Below are 24,410 nucleotides of genomic sequence, written 5' to 3' on the forward strand. Positions count from 1 at the left end.
GGTTTGCAAAACAGATTTGTTATTTAAACACGAGCATAAAAAGAAACCAAGGTTCTGTATACGGCAAAATTATTGATGACTAACTAATCACTGCACTTATGAACCAATGCTAAACGCTTTTTGGACACCTGAAAAAACAGTTTTCAAGGTTTTGTTTAACTTAAAGTCATCAAAAGTTTTGCAATCTGAAAAAATAATTTATTAACAAAAGACGCAAAATTTTAGTATAAAAACTGAAGAAAATCATAGTCAGTGACCCAGAAAAGTAAAGTCCAAACTCCAGAAAGTAAAGGTGTGTAGTGGTTGGCATTTTGCTACTTTCTTTGATAAGAAGCAGTTTTGGTTGTTAGTAACAGTTCCCGCAAGTGGTTGTGCATTTAGTGAATTTTGAAGCCTGCAGAAACATTACAAGTAAGACAATTTTCGAAAAACTTTTAAACTTTTGTGTTCGTGAAAGGTTCTATTCTATTGTGTTCTAAGGGGTTTGGCTCATTTCGTATCATGCTGATAAAGTTTTTATCCTTGAATTAATATTAAATTTTACTCTGTTGAGGCAAATTAAATTCAAATTGCGTTTAGTGCCTTGCAATTGGCTTTTATGTAGGAAAGTGTCTGTTTTGATATTTAGGGGTCAATAAAAAAATCAACGGTTCGAAATCATTTAAGTACTTAAATTATTAGTAATGTTTTTTTTTGTGTGTGCTTGATTTATATAATTAATATTCATTTCTCATATTTTATTAAAATATCTATTTAATCCACAAAATGTGTTATTTTGTTTGAAAGAATAAAAATTTAACTTTAATTTTTTTATATGCTAAACTTTCTTCTATCACCTGACTTATCAAGTAAAATATGCTCACTTTCAATCCAACATCTAAATAACTTGATATGATCACTTCAGCTTTAAGCTTATTGCAGTGGTGCTACGAACCCCAAGTAAAAGTGACACAGATCAGGAAAAGGGCGTGGAAGGTAAGGAAAAATTAAAAGAAATATTTGTTTTTCTTGATCTGAAAAGACAGGGCGAAATACGGTGTAGCCGTAGCTGTCCGTAGCGCCGCAATCGTCATAGTTGCTAATTTGAGGAATTACACTAAAACTTGTGTTTAAAGTTCCATGGAGTCAAATTTGACAGTTAGGACGTTTAAAGAACACTTTAATACTTTGCTTGCAGTGCACGCGAAAATGTGACAGTTGTCTGAACTGTCAAAACTCACTCACCAGTGACTTGAAAGTGTAAAATGCTGAATAGATGTGTTACTGTGAGGGATTACACTGAAATTTATGTTTACAGCTCCATGGACTCAAACTTATCGGTTCTGACGTTAACGAGCCCTTTTATACTTCACAGTCAATCAACGTCACAACTGTCAAATTTCGCTCCCTAAAACTATAAATACAATGACCGTAACCAAGCGGTAGAACTATTTTGGATTGGTAATTTCGCGTCACAGCTGTGTACATCTTGACAGCTGTCATGTGACGTAGAAAACATATGAAGTCACAACTGTGTATCGCAAAGCGATTTATCAAAGAAATGCGCATTACAGTTGTATGTTAGCGTTTAATGAGTTTTGACAGTTGTCAGGTGACGTAAAAGAGGGATATTGAAGTGTTAATTAGCCCCACAAATGACAAATTTGGGGCTTCATTGAGGTTTAAATACAAGGTACAACTGTTTTGCATTTGGATAGTTTCATCTTCATCAACAGCTGAATGAGTTTTAATAGCTATAACAAGTATCACCTGACTATAAGCCATGATGTGAAGTGTCATAACTGTAAAACTTAGCATCATTTAACGTCACAACTGCCGAATTTAACTCCACACTTACTTAGACTTACGAATTACAATTGTGATTCATCAAAAAGACGCGACTATTTGATATTTTACAGTTTAAGGCTGTCATTATACGTCATAGCTAGTTCAGTTCGTCAAAGTATCATTATCATTCTTTCACATCAACTTCTATTGCACCTATTTTTCAATCTTCTCAGAAAAAAATCTTTTTGTGTTGTTATCATGACCATGAAATAATATTTTCAAGTTTTCTCATGCATCTACGAAATGTCTGATAAACACACTTGTAGGGTACAGAAAATAAGTAAATCTGAATTTTATGCTTTTTTTAATACATCGAACAGATATTATCTTGCATAAACAACAAAACTTATTTGAAAAGTGATCAAAAATAGATAAGTTCGTATGTTTGTTTTAGTTTTCAATCTTTAAGGTGGATATAATCTGTTTCTTGCTATAAATCTATGCAGTCAAAAAATAAGCTTAGTATCTTTTATATTTTAATTTACACATGTATTTTGTTTAGGACTTTATTTCAAAATGACACTGATTAAATAAATAATTGGATTCATTTAATTTTATGAATTTTAGTCATTGGTTAGTTATCGAATCAACACTTAACTCAACTGGAATAACTAAACAATCTGAAAACATACAGTGCGTTTTTTTTAACGCGCAACATAGGATTTCACGTGTTAAATTTTTAAGCCCATGTTAGACCATGTTATTTTGGAACTACAAGTATAAAACTTGACGGGTGGCTGTTTCGTATCCTGAAGCTTAAGTAAGTTTACCAATTCGGCCTAAAAAGTGTTAAAAAGCTTGCAAAAAATCATCTTTTTTCGAAAAGGTTTTATCGTTTCATACTCCCTGTATGCATTGTTGTTCTTTGTTGTTTTTGATACTGGCACGGCAGGTAGCAGGTAAAATTTGGCGTAGAAAGTAAAACAGGGTGATCATTAACTTTATATCAAGAAAGTTAAGAACAAAACAAGTATTTTTATAAGTGAATTGTTCAAAGTGACCTCCGTTTGAAGCCAAACAGTATTCCAAACAATCATAAAATGCCTTTTTGACGTTCAAAAGATGTCGGGTCGTAATGCAGTCAAAATATGTCACTTTACCTGCTACCTGCCCTGTCAGTATAAAAACAACAAGGAACAACAATGCATACAGGGAGTATGGAACGATAAAATCTTTTCGAAAAAAAATGATTTTTTTCTAGTTTTTAATCACTTTTTAGACCAAATTGGTAGACTTACTTAAGCTTCAGGGTACTAAAGACACACCCGTCAAGTTATAGACTTGCAGTTCCAAAATAAAATGGTCTAACATGGGCTTAAAAATTTAACACGTAAAATCCTATGTTGCGCGTTAAAAAAAACGCACTGTATAAACAAAACCACAAAATATTGGAATATTTATCAACAGATTTAAAACAATATTTTCAAATTTCCATTTTGGTTTTATCGTATGTGCTGTCTAGTCCGAGTAACCATTTCAAAATAAATCATCAAAATAATTAACTAGGTACTCAATATGCTCTATTGATCGAGTTGACGTTCTACGAATATAAACGCAGTTCATTCCCTAGGAACGTGAAAACATCAATGTATTTGTCATAAGCTGGGTCATGTGCCGGTTTAATTAGTAAGTACATATACACAATTCGATCGTTGGAACTAAATCCAGCGTTGTTTTTATTCCTCAGTGAACCAGATATAGCTTAAATCAGGGAGATTTAAAATGCAGAGCGCGACTGCATAAGCGAGAAAAGAATGATGAGAAAAAAGAATTAACTTTACAAGCAGTTGACCATATTTATTGGTAATTTATAAACGCGAGGTGTTATGGTCGAAGAGCTATTATCGCCTGGCAGAAGAAAAAGCCGATTGACCTGAAGATTTAGTACTAGTTTTTACATTTTGTCAACTCATTGTCCACTTAAAACCCGTGAAGGTCGGTTAATGCATTGAAGTCAGACCATATTATAAAAGAAATTTAGAAGAATTGAATAAACTGTCTGATGTCCCATAACTAAAGATAAATGATATTGGTGATTGGAGTGATTAATTATATTGTTACATTTTATATGGCAAATAGTATTTCAGAAATTTCCATAATGCACCTGTCTGCCTTATTTGTCAAAGATTTAATAGCATCAGCAACTGTTTCAGCAGTAATTTGTTTTTTCTCTCACTTAAACACCACATGGTCGCTATCATAACAAAGCCATAAAAAGCTCCAGAATACTAATGCAAAACCCGATCATAAAATACAGTTATTTTTAATGCATTCCCTCTTTTCAATTTTTGTATAATTGGACGTAAGCTAATTCTAATATCAATCCAAAAGTTGCAATCCGTGATGTGCAAAGTTTTAATAAGTTGCGCCAGATTTGGCGCCAGAATCGAACCTAACGAAATCGGGTGATTCGTATTCCGAACGAACGGCCGCGGTCTGAACATCACTCCTTCGCCCACCCCCTACTATTTAACGTATTAGGGCGTCATAAAACGCTGCGACCCCTTTTAACAGACGATGGCAATCCTTACCTTAACCTCTCCAAATTGGGGTGAGAAACAGCCGCTGTCCTTACGATTAAACTTCGACACCTTTGTTGTAAAGTTTTCAATTCTTCTTCGGCTGACGTCAATTTATCCTTCATCACCAGTCTGGCTTTAGAGTTGGGACTCAATCCCACTTCAAGCTGCCTCACTAACCTTCGAATAGCTGCGAGTCGACCCTGTCTTTCACCAATTTCGTGCTCTGAGCCTTCATCAGAAATGCCACTATCGGAAAATGATCCTTCGGTGAAAAATTCTGGGAGTGGATAACCCTGGAAATAAAAGTTTTCTGTTAGGAAATATGTCAATAAGAATATTTGGATTATTTTTACGATATTTTCTACACCGCAATATTTTTTATTATAAAGTATAATTGAAACCACGAGAATAACAGCAACCCAATCATACGAACCCCATGAAAGTAATCATATCGATTAACCTAGTAGCGTTCCGGTATACGAGTATGTTACGCCACCTGTTGGTCTAACGAACATAAGGTGTTATTTTTGAATTAGTTCTTGTTATGACCGCCAGATGGAACCATAGTTTCATTTTGGTTCTCTTTCTTTGTCATGTGCGCCCTCACAATTATTGTGAAAGTTTCGTACGGTACCCAAGGAAGACTATAGGAAACCACCGTAGTTGGCTGTTACGTGATCGTGTGCTCAATTCATATCTAGAATTACTCTTGTGTTCAGAGACACATATAGTTTTGACACGTTTATTCTTTTAGCGAAACAATTTTTCCTTGTCATGAAGATATAATTAAACTAGGGGCATATTTTTTATGGAAAACATATTCTGCACGTAATCCAAGCATTTTTGTAAGAACTGACATCGACTTGAAATTTTTCATACACATTTTCCAATGTCCAGCATATAAAAGTGTATATGCATATCTGAATATATTTTTAATTTTCAGAAGTCGTTCTTTGTAATACCAACCATGCTAATAACCTGATTTTATACTAAAACAGGCCAATCATTTTTAATGGTTTTTTGTGCTCTTACAGGATAATTTTACTGTTTTAATTTAGACAATAAGTAGGCAATTGCAGACAGCTCAACAGAATAATTAATAGTTTTTAACATTGATAACATTACATTTGATTAAAAAAATTGTTTCAGAATTGCCAAACATAACACGTTATTTCTGTAGTCACCTCAACAATAATGGATTCTACACAGTTGCATACGCAGATGACATAGTTATCTTGCAGACCGGCAAATTTGTGAACACACTGTGCGATAGAGCGCAGGATGGGCTCAAATTAATAGAAACATGGTGAACACTCACTGTCGATCAATCCCGACAAGACTGAGATGGTCCTTTTCACCAGGAAGAGAAGTTTATCGGGCTTAAAACCTCCCGAAATCTTCAAAGGCAAACTAAACTTCTCTGAAGAGGTGAAATACCTTGGTATTACCCTCGACAGGAAGTTAACCTGGAACTCTCACCTACAAAGCAGAGCAAAAAGAGCATATGTGGTTTATGATGGAAGAAAGTTTATTTTTTAATCAGAAAGAACACTGTAGAAGGTTTTTTCATAAATTATTTCGACAAATTTTGCATCATTCACTTATAATGATTCAAATATTTGCAAGTAACGAAAACCGCCATACTTCAAATTTCTCTAAAAATCAAATAATAGCATCGCTTTAGGATAACTTTTATAGTTTGTTCTTTAGAGGACAAGTTCAAGAGTCACTGAATAGACAACACGATTAGATATATTTGTTGTGAATTCCTGTATTATATGGTTATTTGACATGTGCGCTTCTGAATTTGGATGAAGTAATAGTAGTGTTACTAGGAGTAGAACGAGACAATTCTACTCCCCGTGCAAAGTATACTATTTTTTTTCAAGGTTTCTTGAGTTTAGATTGCAAAATATCGACGGATTAACTGTTACAACCACTGTATATACCAACACAAATGTATAAATAATAAGTTTTCCTACACCTGGAATGGAAATCAAAATATTTGCAACCCGCGATCATAACCTAGTTTCAAGTAAGCTATGCAAGCTAGATGTTAGACCCCTAGAAGGAAAACTTTAACTTCATTTGATTTAGTTGTTAGTTTTCAGCTGTTTGGTTTCTTATTCCAATCAAATAATATGTACTCAAAGTGCCAAAGTTAAGTTAGTTAAATTTGAAACTTTAAAAGTAAAATATTTGAAGTTGCGGTTAGAAAAATTAGAAGATAAAATAGCCATAATGATCAAATTGAGGCGACCGACGGACCCAGTATACGAGGAGCGTAATGCTGGCCACCGTTTCCGGCATCGTTAATCGGCGACCGGACTTTGGGTTTCGGGTCACGCGCCCCGGAATGTTCTCCGGAATCAGCGTAAAAATACAAATTTAATATCGCAGGGCACGGCAAAGGCCTCCGGCTAGTCCGAGGAGTATAGTCAGATTATTACCAGCTATTTTCGCTCCGAACCCGGTGGAAAACTAATATTTATGTTCCGCCGGTGTAGCCCACGGGATATCTCGATATGTAGGTAGAGGACTGCGTCGAAAACAATAAAAGCTTGACAGAAGGACAAAACGGGTCAGGAAGGTTTTTGTATAAAACCTTTCGGTGCAAAAGACATTTTGTTGTTAACAACCGAACCATTAAATCGACAATTATTTTCAATTAACGGGGCGCAGTGCACAACGGCAACGCGGCGTTTCTGAAACGGGATGAAGTGTTCCGACGCCGAAGCCACGGTAATGAAAAGCGTCGTGGCGCATACTAAACAGGACGAAGCCTGATTGGCAAAAGCTTCAGCTACCTGTCTAGCTGCCGTTGCTTCCTCCTTGTTCTACACGGTCCTTGCGACAAAATTTTTGCGCCTATGCTTTCCAACACGTCACGTAATGTGTAACTTGGTTTTCTAGCATTTACGTGTAAAGAGCCTATTTCCCTTTCTAATGGAAAATACGCCAGTCACTTCGAAAAAGGGGAATCTTACCTGATAAGACGTCGATTCGGACAAAACTTTGGCAACGTCACGTACGCAAGTAGCTGTCTGGTCAGTGAACTGCCCATTCGTCAAGATTGTATCGAGAAGATGCAAAGTTTTTCCGTCTTCTTTAAGGTCTTTTTGCAGTTGTTCCAGACGAGATTCCAACATCTTCCAAGCAGGAAGCAAGTTTTCAATTTCTCCCAGTTTGGTCGATGTTCTAGAATAAAGAATTAAAAAGTGTCAATTTAGTGTTGCGAGAAAAGCTATTTTTAACAAAGGAAATATCGCCAATATCATATTTATTCGCGGCTGGGTCTTGAGGACCCACATCTTCTGAATATTAATGGTCGTTTACGCATAGTACCTACATATCACGCCCGTACTATCTGGCCAACGTACTTTGTACATCTTACTTTACTGAACACGTCCGAATCCGTGAGAGAAATTAATGGGCCGTCGTATAGGAAAATTATTTCAGTATGCCGTTATTTTCATTCACACAATCCGTTTTTAGCATGTCAAAAAGTTGTTACGGCTTCCATTAATTAAATGTAAATAGACTTTGTTTTTCAATGTAGTAAGTTCATTGATATAGTTTTTTTACTCACAAATTTTATTTAAAAAAAATCCTAAACGCTGTTACTTGGCTTGGCTGGTATGTGAAACACCAGACTACGTAACGAAATTTCCAAACTCAAAACATTATAGGTCTGTTTTATGTAAATAAGGAAGCAGGCAGACATATACGCCAAGCCATAAAACAATTTAACAATTAGTATTCTATGGGGCCATCTTTCCATTACTCCCGACTGTATGACGGCAGCTGCACCCAAAAGTAACGTGTTTAGACTTTCAAACCTCTTCAAATCTATTTTACAATGTAATTTTATGTAATGTTTATTCCAAATGTGGCCATAATGAAAATAAATTCTACTGCAGAGTACGTTAATAATGTGCTTCCCTATTATTCCTATCACATAAGAGTATGGCCGGTAGTTTATTGCCTTGCGTCAATTAAACTGATTTTTATGTACTTAAATGAAAGAGGGTTTTTCCCTTTAAAGTTTCTATTTTAAAATCTTACCTTGTTCTGGCGCTATCGAACAGTTCATACAACTCGGACACCTCAGCTTTCAAAGTACATTTACTGAAGTCATCGAAACCTTGATTCTCAAGCGTGAATCGATGGACCACAGCATTTAATGATGCCAATTTAGCAGCCTGGGTTTTAATCATGTCCAGAATATTCTGTAAATAAAAAAAAAACAGGTTAGTTTTTGCTAGTGCTAAATATTGCGGATTTATTAAATATTAACTTGACCAGTAAAAAGACTGCCCCAAAAATACGAGCGTTCCGGCAACGGCTTTCCCTTGTATAAGCAAAGAGCAAACATTTAGAGGGACTAACTTCATCGAGACCCCAGTCATAAAGCTTAGTAATTTATAAACATGCGGCAATATAAGTCTACAGCGTCTCGATGACCGTCTTCCCCGCTGTCACTTCTTGAGCTTGAGTACTCCCAAGGGTCCTGCCATAGACTGACCGAACGATCAATGCAACTTCCTTTCGTCAACATATCCAAGAATATTTTAAGGAATACTTGAATTTTTTACAGTTTGGCTTGGGTATACTTAGAAATTTTATGACCAGCAAAAATTCAAACATTTAGTGATTAAGGCCCGAATTGAGAATCACAATTGAGGATCTCCTCGTCCTCACCTTACAAGCTCCTAAGTTTACCCTCACTTGAGCATAAACTGAGGCCGTCAAAGTAAGGAACTGCTAACGAGTTAATGAATACAAATTTGCCATTAAAAGTAGCGCCATCTAGCAGATTTATATAGAACTGTTTATTTAAAACATTGTCAGTTAGGTTGATCTGTTTGTAAATGGTTTGTGAGCAATGTCTAGAAAATACATGACCGGTGAAGAAAAAGCTTATCTCACAGAATTAGTAAGTATCGTGAGTGGAATCGAAAAAAACCGGAAAATGAAACGTCATCATCTTCTATATAATCCAAAAATTCAAAAAAATCATTCAATATATATATTGTTTACATTTATGGAAATTTTATGTAATTTTTGGGGAATATTTTACTCAAAATAATTTTTTACAAACTAGTATACTTTACTTTAGACTATTTAGATCAATTAAAACCACAAAACCGAAATTACCCCAAAATACTAAAAGTGAGATATGGTTAAAGGACCTAACTAGCTACCTAGAATCCTGCTCAATTCTGACATTAGTTGAGGTGGTAAAGAGCATCTATTCCACAACTTTTTGTTTCTGAATACGAAATTGATGAGGTACGATGCAAAGGAGCAAAAGATAAGGAAGAAAAGTTCCTCAATTGTGATTTTGAATTTGGGCCTAAAACTAACACCACTAATCTTGACTACTTCCCATAAAAATATTGTTCAAACTTTCCACTGACAAAAAAGTCGAGTTGCAGGTGTTTGTTGTGTTGTTTGTTTTGTAATTTCGACTTATCCCAACTCCAGAGACTAAATATCTGCGCTCCTGTATATTTCAGAGAACCATATCCCTTCTATGAATTAATAATTAATCAAAAAAGTGACATGTAGCAGCAGACACATATCAGTTTTTTCCATCTTTATCAAGGGGATTGATTTGCAAAAGTTCTTCTCTTATTACCGTTGATTTCCTAGGGATCATTGGAAACTTCCATACCTGAATAGCTCTTAGTTGTCTTGTTATTTAATAGCTGAAGTTTCGTACCATATTTAGGAAAGACGCTGTATAAACAGTTACTAGAACTAGTACTGTCATGTACTTAAAATTACGTTATATATTCGGTCGATAATCTGAAATAAATCGATTTCTACTAAAATATAATAGTATAGCTCTATGGCTCTGCAGGTAATAAAAGCAATATAATGTTAATCTTTTTCTTGGTTTTAATTACCGATGGTATTTGGATAATGTATTGATTTTGACAGAGGAATTATAGTTTTTAACTTGTCGCCTGCTACTGCTCTAAAATCTGGATAGTCAATATATTTAGCTACGTATGTCGCCTAAATATTTTTTTTAAACTTTCAACTAATGTTTATAAAAGTTTTGATGGAGTTTTCAGGGGTTATAAAATATTACCATCGTAAATTTTCTTCATCCCGCATCTCATTTTAAAGAAGTTAATAAGATTTCAGCCTAGTGCTGGCAAAGCTCTCTATAGGCAACTATTGGGGTACTAAAACAATTTTTAAGATGAGAAACCCAAAATGACGACAAAGGGATATCAATAATCAATATTTGCATCTTGATATTGGAATATTGTTTGTCTACTCCTGGTCATATTGTTTTGAGATTGCAGCTTCAGTAGTATGTTTTTCTCAGTGATCATACTTCTGGAGTAGATTTTGACACTTGACAAGTAGGAACTTCAAAATTACGACATTTAATAAATGAGTACAGTAAAAAATATACGGGTGGGACGTATGGCAAGGGGGTATATTCGCGTTCATTCGTAGCAGCAAAGTAGATCCGGGGGCGAAGGAAAAGGGCGCGGGGGTAAAAGCAGAGTTGTGTCGAGCGCTGGCATCGCACGCTGGCACGTGACGCGACTCCAAATTGCGGACACGTCCGAATCCTAATCTTGCACCACGCCACTGCCGATCTACAAATGCCGGCCTCCTATTTTCAGGTCCGTATTTCCTACACCCTTTTTTCGCCAACAGAAAAATCAATCGTTCAAGGACAACCCTCAAGTATGTATCATAAATATCTTAGTGACTAGAGTTGATCATTTCACCCTCATTAAGAAAAATACTTAAATATTGCATACTACAAGCACTCAGCCAAATAATTTCACTTATTTTTTACTATTATTATGTATGTTGTATGGTAGTAAATTGCATTTCTCCTTTCACGAACGTTTTAAACATATTTTACAATGCAATAATATTAATGTTAATCCAATCACGTTTGTTGTACTCCATAAAGAACGCAATAATAGTCAGGGAGTGCATATGGTCGCCATCTACTGGCAGTATTACGAAAAGCAATTCGAAATCAAGCATTTGCAAAGCTGTTTTGTAGATGACGCTAGTATGCCATCGGTGAAATGATCGGAGACTGGTCGATTTTTACATTTTCACCATTTGTTGATAGATTGCATTATTTGATTGTCTTAAGCAAGTGATTTTTATTTAACATTAAGTGGGAAGAATCATTGGTGTAAACTTTGAAAAATTGTGATGAATCTTAAAAAATTACAACTAATTTTCCTATAGAATCATAATTAATTTAGGTAAATATTAACATTTAGGCAAAAATAGACTGGACTATATAAAATGTACACCCCTGTTATCATAAATCGCCAACTCGAAACTTTGTCTATTATAGTAACAGTGGCCGCATTAGTTTTCACGCTCCATGGAGCGAGCAGAGCTTTTTTGACAGTTGGTCAAATTATGGTTTTGTCAAATTACGTCATCGTGACGTCAAAAACGCTCTGTTGGAGGAGAAAATGAATGCTTCTAGTATATAATGAACAAATACTTTATGGAACATAATTTTTTAATTTTGTTAAATTGCTTTGCCAGGAGATTGTACTGACACTATTGATATGTATGTGATTGAATTGTGAACTATTGATATGATGTTTGGTAATTTTAAAATTATAATCTGGCAGTTAAAAACACACATGTCACTTTTCAAATTTGCCATTAAATAGTTTTGTCAAGAGCATTGGTCTATTTGTTAGTTGTATATGATGTCATCAGTAAACGCTTTCTTTTTGAGGTACAGATTATCAGCATTTTGATTTTTTTCGTATTATCAACATAGCTCCTACAGTTTTGCGATAATCTATTAAATTTTTTCCGTAAGTTATCTTTAATGGATTCCAAGTTTTGACTGTTTTGATAGTGTCAGACTCCGATTGACAGTTCGAAAGCTTTTCCTGACATTTACATTTTTATCTTAGTTGTACCCGTAAGAATATAATTTTGATTTATTTTCTGAAAAAAATATTATGTTTATTATCTTTTATTAAAATATTTGTTACAAAAATCATCTCTGTATATGTATATAACATTGCTAACAGGCTAAAAAAATAAGTTTTGATTATTGTTTTGATTTTAAATAATACGGTTGTTTACATTTTTGCAAATTCTAAACCAAATTCAGTCTTTCTTCAACTTACAAAATTGTTTTTTTATGGATCTGGTAGACATTATAGGTCTCTACGAATTTTAGGTTCAATTATTTTTTCACTTAGATGACATCTTATATCAGAAAGAAAAGAAAATTTGCTATTTTCTTGAGATAATCAGTTTAAAAACGGTTAAACTACCAATATATTTAAAAAAACAAGCACAGAGGCTCATACTAACTCGACAACCAGGTTAAAGAGGGCTCTAAATTTTTTTTTAAAGAATGTTCGATTATTGTTAAATCAAACGAATTTAAAACTGTATAAACCGGAAACTACCTTTTAAAAAATGCCCAAAATTCATCTATAAGTATAGTTTACCAGATTCTAAGACTGAGACCAATAAACGACCATTTTAAAATTAAATAGGCCTATACAGGATGTCACAGATATGGTGTACTAAATTTGGAGAAAATGCAGAACAAATGGCCAGTAAAAATCAAAACACTTCTGCTTTTAAAACATCATAAAACTCGCAATTTCTTATGTTAGGCTATCAGGCATTTAACAGGGTAGTTTATAAAAAAAAGCAAAATAAATTCCAAATATAAACCTCCAACTTTGAGAGAGAGATGAAGAAATTTATGATTTAACAGAGTTTAAAAGAAAACACCCCAGTATGCTTTTACAAATACTAAACACCAGGGCAATGTTTCGTCATTTACGCAGAAGACCTTATAGAGCTCAATTTATGTCGATGATCGTATTAATTGAATTAGTTGGAAAATAAATCTTATTAATAAATAACATGTTGTCCACAACAACATGCTAATTGATGTCCAAAACTTGATTAACAGGCACACACAAAAATGTATGGCATAAATAGTATGTAACAACAGTGAACAGGACAATTGATTAATTCTTGAGCTTTTACCACGGCAACATGTATACAGTTTCCTTCACATCTACCTTCACCATATATATTACACTAATTACTTACATTGCAAGCTTCAATTTCGTTGTTAATATCCTCTGAAGGGTTATCCCCTAACTGGAAGTGGGTGTTAACATTAGGTACTTCCAAGTTAGTAACGAACTGTTTCAAGTCCCTAATTTCTTTCTGCAGTCTCCGATGTTCCTGCATTTTTACGCTGCGGATTCGCAAAGTCTTCCACTGGCTTAAGAGACCTGAAACCAACAGGAATAACCTAAAATACTTCAATTAAATAATCATCCTACTCACTAGAAATTTATTTCACAGTGATTTCATCACTATAAAAAATTATATGGTCATCAGCAGAACGTTGAAGCAGCATGTGAAGAGGTTGCAAGGAAAGTGAAAATAGCCGCGTTAAGATCATTTTGTATGTAAAAATTCTTATAACCCGTGCTTATATGGTAATGTAGGATGGAGCAAGGTAAATTTAATGGCGATGCGAAGGCTACGGTCGGTAACTTTATTAACCAGAACACATCGAGCCTTTTATTAGATGCAACTTGTTAATGATATTGTACCAAACGTTTTATTATACCCTATCAGAGCATTAAAAACATATTAATTGACAACCCGTCAGTTGTTCGTGTTATGGCACTTACCATTTTAATTACATGTTGTTTTTGTTATTGCTGTTTAAAATTGCTTGCAGTGAAACAACAACTATTTGAACTGGCGTCCGTGTATTGGCAAAGCAACGTTTAGACTAAAATAGACTCAGCCTTAATACGCTTTTAAGTCTATTAATTATATAACCAGTCAAGCTCTAACATCGATTAGGCCTGCGACAGCTGGTTATTATGATTTTATATTCTAGTTTCCAACTGTAAAAATGTACATTCAGGTTTGTTTTTGCTGAAACATCGTGAAAGTGGATGTTATGTTAAATAAAGCATACAAAATCTACGAGATAAGATAGCAATATACAGGGTGTTTATAAAGTATGGTGCTAAAATGCCCCTTATTTGGGAGGTAAAGAGTGTCACAGTTTCAAAAAGAAGAAACCCTCCAACCATGCTTTCATGACTTAAAATAGTTGAAACTTTTTCAACACAGTTTTCACAACTGCAGGGTTTAAATCTTCAATTTGAAAGACTTTGAGAGAAACAGGAAACAGTTCAAATTTGTCATAATCGTTAAATATTTAATTTTTTAGATTGAGGCAAAAATATAGAACAATGGAAAGTTTTTCCAGGTACGACTTGTCATACAGCCCACGAAACAAAAATAACCGGTGCTACTGCAGATTAAATTGCTAGACCTCTCAAACTTCAAAGTGGTCCATAGAGAAATTCGGATCTAACGCCGTTGAACTTTTCTTTGACAAAGAAACTATGAACACTTATTCCTGTTTTCATGTTTGTCAAAAAAAATTACTTTCTGCTACTTCTGTGCTCCAGATAGAACATTCAATTTTTCCAGAAAAAGAACTATTTTCTCAGCAAATCGAGCATGTGATAAAGCAGAAACACAAAAAGGTAAATTTTAATTGCTCCTAATACAATTGGCGACTTCGCCAATTGTCAAGAAAAGAAAATAACGTACGTTAATTCTGTGCCCCTGAACAAAAATCCAATTTTTACAGAAAACCAGGCATATTATCAAGAGCGCATAAAGACAAAAAGGTAAATTTCAGTTACTCCTGATGTAAATTTCAGTTACTGGCTTCATTCGCCAAATTATCAAGAAGACTAACTTCATCTGCTCCTAATTTTGTGCTTACAGAAAACAGAGTATATTATCAGGAGAGCAGAAACGCAAGGAAATATGTTTTAGTTGCTCCTAATACTTGGCAGATTCGCCAATTGTCAAGAAAACTAAAATCACCTCCTCCTACTTTTGTGCCTCTGATAGAAAAACCTAATGTTTACAGAAAATCGAAAACATTATCAGGAGACCAGAAACGCGAGGAGGCACGTTTTAATTGCTCCTGATACTTGGCAGAGGTCAAGAAAACAAAATTTACCTCCTGCTACTTCTATACTGAAATTAGATCCATTTTTTCCAAATAGTTGATGGATTGGAAATCAGAGGTTCTGATTCAACTAAGTTATAAAAACTGGAACTATTTTTGCGGAGTCGAATTGCCCCCACCTCTAGTTCGAATGTTGTCACAATGCCAAAAAACCAGTTCGCTTCTAATAAAATAACAAATCCATCGTGTTTTTCTCATAGGAAACCTAATACTGCAAAACATCCACTCTACAAGATGCTTGAAATTATTATTAAGTGACACACATGATTTCTCTATAACTTATTTTAAAATTACAATCAATTTCATGATTACTCGCATACCGTATATGTGTACTTCCATTTTAATAGAATTTGAAATTTCAGGATAAAAAAATTATAAAATTTAGCAGTTAAAGTAGTTAGAGCAAATTAATTTCAAAGCTCAGCAAACCTTTAGGCTGTGCGTTAATTTCTTAAATAGTTGTTTACCATTTATTTGACTGATAAAATGGTGACACCATGATTTATATAATAGGAAAAAATCTCCGCGAAATGTCAATTATTATAAACAATGAACTTAATGAACTATTTAACTGGCTCTGTAATAATAAACTAAGCTTAAATACAAATAAGTAAAAATTCTGTGTATTTAGCAAAAAATCGAAAATAAACCAGGAAGACATTCACAATATAAAAATAACTGTAAACGAAAATATTCTTTATGAAAAAGATATTAAATATCTGGGTGTAATTTTGGATGCCAACTTAAATTTCCATTCTCATGTCGATTTAATAATGAGAAAATTCTCAAAAAAAGTTGGATTCGTAACAAGAATTGGAAAAAATGTGTCAATGAGTACAAAATTAATGTTGTATAATGCCATTGCGGTTCCACATTTGCAATTCTGCTCAACATCAACAACAACTGTTCAATTTACCCCAATACAAGATAAATCAATTGGAAATAATCCAAAATAGAGCAATGAGACTGATTTTAAAATGTAATCATTATACTCCTGTGAAGTCTATGTTGAGTGTCCTAAATATGCTGTCTGTCAACCAAAGAATTATGTTTAGTGTTTATTTTTTTATTTTTAAATTAAAAAAACGTTTTTTTACCTGACTATATCTGCGATAAGTTAACAGTTTTTGAAGATGTACACAATTATGGTATAAGAAATCGTACAGATTTTATACTGACAAACAGATGTAACACGAATCAGTTGCTCAACTCTGTGCTGTATAAGGGCTTAATAGAATTTAATAAACTACCTGTGATTATTAAAACCTGTGATAATTTGACACAGTTCAGGAGGCTTTTAAAAAAAATTATTTTAGATATGTTGTAGGATTTGTTCATTTTATCTAGTTAAGGTGTGATTGTGTGTTTTATTTTATTTTTACATAGCTTGTTTAGTTTTAGACATTAGTGTTCTCATTTAGTTCACTTTTAGTTTATCCTTATAGTTAAGTGACCTTTTATGACATGTATCTTTTGTAGCATTAATGCTAAATAAATACTTACTACTAGTTGAAAGAATTGACGAAGCAAAAAATCCGTTCCAAATGCTGAAAGTGTACAGTTCTTTGTTCATGTTCTTTGAAATTTCCCTTCCAGAATTATGAATCGGTTACTAACTTGTCTGTAAATGTGTTTTATGAACTACCTAAGTGGATATAGATCTAAAGAATTTTATGAGGATAAACAGGAAAATAATGGTTAAATCTTCAGGTTCAACCAAAGGAACAAAATTTCGATTTCTGCAATATCATTGAGTGGAAGAGACCTTCTTTAAAACTGACCCATCTGCTTTATACTTAGGAATGGACTCTGGACCTCACTCCAACTTTTAGTACCGGTCCATACTATGCGTTTTAATCGGACGTTTTTGCCGGTAATCTTATTTCGCGGTTTTAAAGGTACATGGTAACCTTATCAATGTAGACGTCTTCATTTAAAACCTTGTGATGGCAAAATTACAGGAGTCAGACAATCGCCGGCATCTTTCGCCACTACTCTTCAACCTACATTCAGAGGAAGTTTTCTTCAAAACCCTTGAAAATGAAGATGGTGGAATACAATGCATGAAGATGGTGAAACAATTTGCGCTATGCGGACGATATAGTACTTCTCGCCGAAAACATGTCTGACCTTCAAAATATGTTGAATAACGGAATCACATCTAGTGGAAAATATGATCTCACCCAACGTTAAGAAGACTAAATACATACATGGTTGTTACCAAAACTGAAGTGCGAAAAGCTGGAAAGAGTCGAGAGCTATGCACTACTTGGGGACAAGTGTCAACCCTTTTGTGGACTATTGTTCAGAAATAAAGACTGCATTGAGAAGACCCGTTTATTCTTCATGATGATCAAGAAGCTGCTCTGTAGTCGCGATCTGAGCCTGGACCTAAGAACTAGAATGCTCAAATGCTATGTATTCTTGGTCCTTCTGTATAGTGTGGGGGCTTAGACCCTGCACGTATATTGCGAGCGAAAATTGGAAGCCTTCGAGATATGGACATACCGTAGGATGTTAAGAATACCATGGACAGAACATGTTAAAAACGTAGAGAGATTTTAAGAAGAACGGAGAAGGGTGTGGAGATCCAACGTGAAGTTAAAAAGAGAAAATTTCAATATCTCGGACACGTTGTGAAAGGTCAAAGGTATAAGACTACGTAACTCATAATCCAGGGAAAGAGGTCTTTTGGAAGGAGAAGAACATCCTGACTTAGGAACTTACGAGAATGGTTCGGCGTCACGTTCTCCAACCTATTCAAAGCCGCAGTTTCCACTGATAGCCAACTTCCGACATGGAGATGGTACATGAAGAAGATAAAAATTACAAAAAATTTCCGGCTAAATCTTATCAGGTAAAACGGGTAGTGTAGACCAACACTTAAAGAAACTGGACTCTTCAAAAGCAATAACATTCAGCAAAAACAGTACTCGGATATACAAACGTGCGCGAACATCTTTAGGTAATCTAACAGGCAATAAATTTAAGTAGTACCTATGTTAGAGCTATGCTAAGTGTTTTTACAAAAACAATAGTTTAGAACTAAAAACAAAAACAGCTGGATAGGATTAACGTTCAAAGTGTTTTGTTTTTCATTTGCTGTTATGGCTTCTTTCTAGTGCTATGTTCGTTTATACTAGAAATGCCAATTAAGTATTTCAACTTAATGTAATTAATAGATAGTACCTTTGTGAAAAAGTTGTTTTTCTCAATTCAAGACACCGACCACAGAACACTTTTTTGGGAAAACTGTTTGTTCTTTTTAACTATTATACTGATGAGTGATGACTCTAATAATGTTATTGTATCAAAACTAAACCAAGTTATTGGCGAAATACTCTCTTAACTGGTTGAATCCTAACTAAATGAATTTCAAAGCTAATGCAAACTTGTCGAACAGTTGATGGGTTTCTTTGTCAGTCGAGCGTTTCAACAAGTCATGGCTATTTGAAACTATATAAGTGGAGACGCTGGTCCATTTATATCGCATGTCGCAAACCTTGATTTTTTTAAATATTGAAAGTTGAAATTGCTTTATTTGTACGGTTTTTAATGAAAGCTATTCACGACGAGTTAATTACAATGCTTACCGCCCGAGCAATTTATAATGAATGATTTTCTGGAGTAAGATCGTTTCTTACCTGACAAAATTTACAATTTTTGACGTATATACACTATGTTCTCTGATACCCACCATTATCACTTTTATTCCCATCTTTGATGGATAACCAATATGATATGTGTACATATCAAAGACTAACTTGAAAACTTAGTAGGAAGTTAACACAAACTATTTTAATCTCATCCTGAAATCGCTGAAAGAATACAGAACAATATGGTAGTGGTTCTTATGTGTCGTATAAGAGAATCACAGATCGTTCCACCAAATAGAATTCGCCCTTTTCGAATTTCTCCACAGTGCTTCGAAGAATGGTTACTTTGTGTTGTAAAAGCAAACCGATTTAGCCAATCAACAAAATACTCTCAATACAAGAAGTACCTACATTTTGGAACCAATACACATATATTCCCATAATGTTTAGTTTTAATGCCCGATGAAAATAACGTACAATTTCGCAGAACATACTCATTTCAGAAAGTAATATCATAAGAACAATGTTGAACAATATTATGTGGAATTTGAATTTGCTTGTAAATATATATAATGTTGGTAGTTGCAATAAGTATGTACAGACCCTGCGAACTCAGACTCTCTCTCTTTCTCTTCAATGCGAAGTCATCCAACAAAAACTTGCCTCCCTTCACAAGAAAAATTATTCAAAAAATATTAACATGCTAGCTCTCTTGGCGAGAGTACACAGTTTTAAGACAATTTTTAAGTATCTTCCCAAGAACAACCTGCTAAGATTTAATGGTATCAAGTTGTTTACCAGTATAACTATTATTATTTTATCATTTAACCTGCATTTCCTTCGTTTATCTGCTTTAGGGTTCAAAAGTTTCAACACTATTTACTATTGGAGAACAGGGAAGAAATCAAGTTTTCATTTGACCACCTATAGTATGCGACTAAAATTAAACGATCAAAACCATAAACATGTTCACATCACACTCAGCTTCAAATCAAATAAGACCATCAAATCAACCAGAGTCTACTAGAAAAGAAATTAAGTAGTGCTTTTATTCTATTTTTATAGCTTTAAATTCGATTTCATGTGATAAATAAAATACATATAGCAAAAAGCACTACTTACATACAAAAAGATGTTCACAAGAAAGTAAATCATAATGGCAAAATCACAATTAGAAAACTTTTCAAAATTTGGCATCAACAAGGACCTGCAAATAAATTTCTCCAATAACTGTCAACAGGAATGAAATGTCTGCAGTATTGTAATTTAAACTAAGAACACACGAGCGTTTTTATTATGCACGTTTTAGCGTACACATGTAATAAGTCATAGTTTGTGAGTGTTAATTATGTGACTTGTATTCAATGTGTGATAAATGCCATTTATCATGACATTGCAACATCATACAAAACCAATATACGATAGGTTGATTAAAAGTTAGTTATAATATCAATATAAATTTGTTTTAATTATTTCTCCTTAAGGAAGAAATAAGAAGACATATAAACTTACTACATCATTTTGCTTACAAAACACACCCAGTGAATTGTTTTCTTTAATGACTAATTATATAACTGTAAAATGCTTTACCTGCATTATCTAAGAACGGTAGTATGTATGTATCACCAAATTCTTGAAACTTTTTCCATTTGCATATTTTACATAATTGATCCAACTTGTTTCCAGTGAATCATCCTATGTACAGAAAATAGGGGAAAGGAAAAACTATAAACACCTCTCACAGAGCGGATGAAGCAAATCCACTTTGCTTTTGTAAGCTGCCGTACAAGCTCCATCTCTCCCTGAGAGACGTCATATAAAAGCAAAAAAAAAATAAGCGGAAACATTTAATGCACATCATGCTGTTATAAGCGAAAATTAGCCATACAAAAAAAAGTGAAAATAATAAATACATGCCCGTAACATACAAATAAAATTAATGTTTACTTAAAAAGGGGTTATATCACAGTGACAAACTTGCTAAGAAATCTTTAGCCTACGAAGCCGACGGAATTTTCGCGTTAAATACACAACGAGTTCTATAGCTTTCTTTAACAAAAAAGAAAGCAAAGATGTCCATGTACAGGAGTATAAAATAGGAAACCAGCTCCTACCTGTCGTAACTGCCTTATCACCGGCCGACATTTTGTATTCTTCAGAAGATTCTGTGATGTGTCCCAGCAGGGCAATATGGCTGTCACAATTCGACATTAACTCATCCTACAAAACAAACAAACTTTACTCACTCACCAATCAACTACAATAACGAACTTACAATTTCATTAGTAACGTTACTAATTCCTTCCTTAACATGATCAAACACATCTTGGGCGTATTTTAATTTGTCCCTAGAGTCGTTGATCAGTTGTTTCAAACTTTCTTCGTCACTGTTAGAGTCATCAGGTGCCTGTTCTTGCGTCATGAACTTTCGTTTAAATTTCGGTGACATGTCGGAAAGAGCAGACCAATCCGATTGACTGTCGATGAAATTGCGATAATCTTCCCCGAAATTGAGTAGCCTTCTTGCCGCATCTGAGTCGTGTGATTCACTGTAAGGTTCTGATAGATAGTTTTCCTGCAAAAGAATTTCGGTTTAATACTTTATAAGAAGGTAATTTACAAGTGAATACTTGTTTCAAGGTAATACTAGGTTTTACTTAATACTTTCACGCTACTACCATGACTTACTAAAATAATTACACTACTCATTTCAACTTCTCTATCTAAAACTGATAAGCAGCATATGTAATTTTTTTAATGTACATATAAGGGGATACGTTTGTTATGTCTCTGTAGTTCAGTTCAATTATTGCTTTATTGCTAATGAACTTTGTAATTAAGATGCTTAGATTAATTTCTATTAAATGCTTATGTAAACGTAGTCGTTTGAAAATTTGCAGACCTACAGAGGCCTTAAATTGGGATGCTTTTAGTTTTTTCTTTTCAAAAACCTTACAGCTTTCTGTTTAGTAATGTCGATTTATTGTACTATATTTTGTTGAATCGGTTAGATATAGTTACGGTTTTTTTTGACACATTTGAGAAAAAAACTAGTAAATGCAATCATTGGAAATGTCCTAAGCACGTTAAACGGCCAAATTTAGGTAACTAATACGCTACTAACAACTCCTGTGGGGTTTAGGATATGTCTGTTGATGTGAAAATGTAGCTTTTGTACAGCCGTATAGTACTTAAACCTCTTACTTAACGTCAATTTGTTAAATCGAGTTATTGTGGACTTGAAAGATGCTGAAAAGGATGTGCATTAATCCATTTAAAAACCAAAATATAAGAGAAGGTAACTTGAATTAATTTTCGTTTAAGTCAGGAGTGAAACTACAAGACAAACAAACCACTGAAAAAAATGCTTACAACTGAGATATGCTGAAGCATCATATGCAGGCTCCTGCAAATGTTTATACAAATTCTATTAAAGTAATAATATCTATTCAGATTTCCAGTCCACAATAACAATATTAGGTCCTGACAATAATAAACTACTGAACACACAGAATCAATCACATAAATAAACAAACAGCAAAACTTTAATCAATTTATTATTATATTAAATCACTCAAAACCGCCATTTTTGTCAATCTGTTGAAATTATATGTGAGAAAACTCTCTACTGGTTTATAGTAGGAGAAATTGAAAATTCACCTATTTAGGCAACCCGCCATGCTACAATCTCCCCGGGAGCTCACTCACCTATGCCAATGAAAATAGGCGTCTTGATTCTCACACTGAATCATGTTTAGCTTTATTTTAGAATTTTTTACTTTCTGTGTTTACGTCAGATCTTGTTTCCAGTCATATTCAAACTTAAGGATCTGCCGTAATTGACATTTATAGTTAAGCGTGGACTAATTCTGACATTTCCCATTCCTGGCTAGTTTTATTGTTAGTTCATTAACTTTATTGTACTGAATAGATTAAATTTCTATTTACGGAACATTAAAAATATTAAATCGTTGAAACAAAACTTTCGAAATTTTATTTGAATACCCTAGTGCTAGCGTACCCTAGTTACTCGCTTTATCATGGTATAAGTTGAACCAAGTGTTTCTCTCGGTATTTCAGCTGTCTTAACTCAAATCAATCTTCAGGTTTTAACTTTGGAAACTGTTACCTTTGGTATTAAAATATATTAACTAAATTTAGTAAAATGACGTCTTTCCCAAAGGTCAATAAAATTGTAAAACCCTATGTAAATTAAATAGACAGTTTGCTCTTTTAATAAGTGCTACAACCCCAAATTTAAAAATCCAGACAGGTTTTTGAGCACTCAACATAAATTGTCTTTATATGTGAGCATTTCTGTTGTGATAACGTTATTTCAATTGCGGAATGGCTGTTATACCATGCACAATTTGTAAATATTAAATCCGTCCAGTGTTAACAAAATTTATTGACTTAATTGACTCAAAACACATTTAATTCAGTTAAATTGAGAGACACTTAAATACTTATTTCAGTAGACCTTTATGTCGTGTTTGTTTGATTTTGTATCATCAATTGCTGGCTAAAACTCTAATTTGCAGAAGGTTTATATTCCTGTTTGCGTTTATAGTGAGGTGTTTTATTAGAATGTTTAAAAAACCAAATTTGTTGGCGTAGGCTTAGATTTGTTTAAGTATTAGACATTCTTTGTAACCCTCTGTAAAATTCTTATACAGCATTTCAAGCTGATCTTATCATAAGTAATTACCATTTTCTTCACTGATGCCTGATGATAAATAGAAACATTTTAACTTGGCAAGAGATGCTTTCTTCCAACGCAATACTCGACGACAATTATTGATCATAATTATTTGAAATAAAAACGGACACATCACAAAAATTCAGTAAGAAGTTAAAAGAAAAAACATTACATTTCTTTAAATATAAATACCTTAAAAAATAGACTTTCAAAAGCCGATTAAGTTTATGTTCGCCGGATTTTGAAATTATTACTTCTGACCTTCTTGGATCATAAATAACATACGATCTACAGAGTCAAGAGGATTACGGATTTTACTTCTGACGGACAATAGTCGTAATTTAAACTTGCAAAAAACTAAAGAATGCAATTCTTAAATCATAATGCAATGGAATTGGATGTCGCAAAGCAAAAGAAAGCTACTGAGGTTTCACTTTTATAATTTTGCAAAAATAAATACAATAAAGTTTACTGAAAACCATATGCCAAATATCATAATATCTATCAATTTGCATTTTTAAACACTGCATAGTACGTATTTCTGATATATAATAAACGACATCCATTGATTAATGTGAATGTATGTGCAACATCGGATTTGTATATTTAATATATGCTAGCTCATAAACAAAGAACATGGAAGTAACAGTCAAAAAGATATACACTTAAAGTTATTACAAAACTACATTCATATA

General features: G+C 33.7%; 1 protein-coding gene across 2 annotated transcripts in view; it reads right to left on the bottom strand.

The window, feature by feature from the left end:
- The window catches only part of klar (klarsicht), a 174,278-nt gene that overhangs the window by 2,374 nt on the left and 147,494 nt on the right, over window positions 1–24,410 (bottom strand). For both annotated transcript variants that reach the window (XM_081994470.1, XM_081994471.1), the window contains 6 exons: window positions 21,292–21,591; window positions 21,131–21,236; window positions 13,452–13,639; window positions 8,415–8,578; window positions 7,337–7,547; window positions 4,359–4,642 (listed from right to left, as the gene is read on the bottom strand). In XM_081994470.1, the coding sequence (XP_081850596.1) occupies window positions 4,359–4,642; window positions 7,337–7,547; window positions 8,415–8,578; window positions 13,452–13,639; window positions 21,131–21,236; window positions 21,292–21,591 (1,253 nt within the window). The remainder of the gene's footprint in view (window positions 1–4,358; window positions 4,643–7,336; window positions 7,548–8,414; window positions 8,579–13,451; window positions 13,640–21,130; window positions 21,237–21,291; window positions 21,592–24,410) is intronic.

This window comes from Ips typographus, linkage group LG16 (genome assembly GCF_016097725.1).
Source record: "Ips typographus isolate SLU linkage group LG16, UJ_Ityp_2.0, whole genome shotgun sequence".
Classification (NCBI taxonomy): Eukaryota; Metazoa; Arthropoda; class Insecta; order Coleoptera; family Curculionidae; genus Ips; species Ips typographus.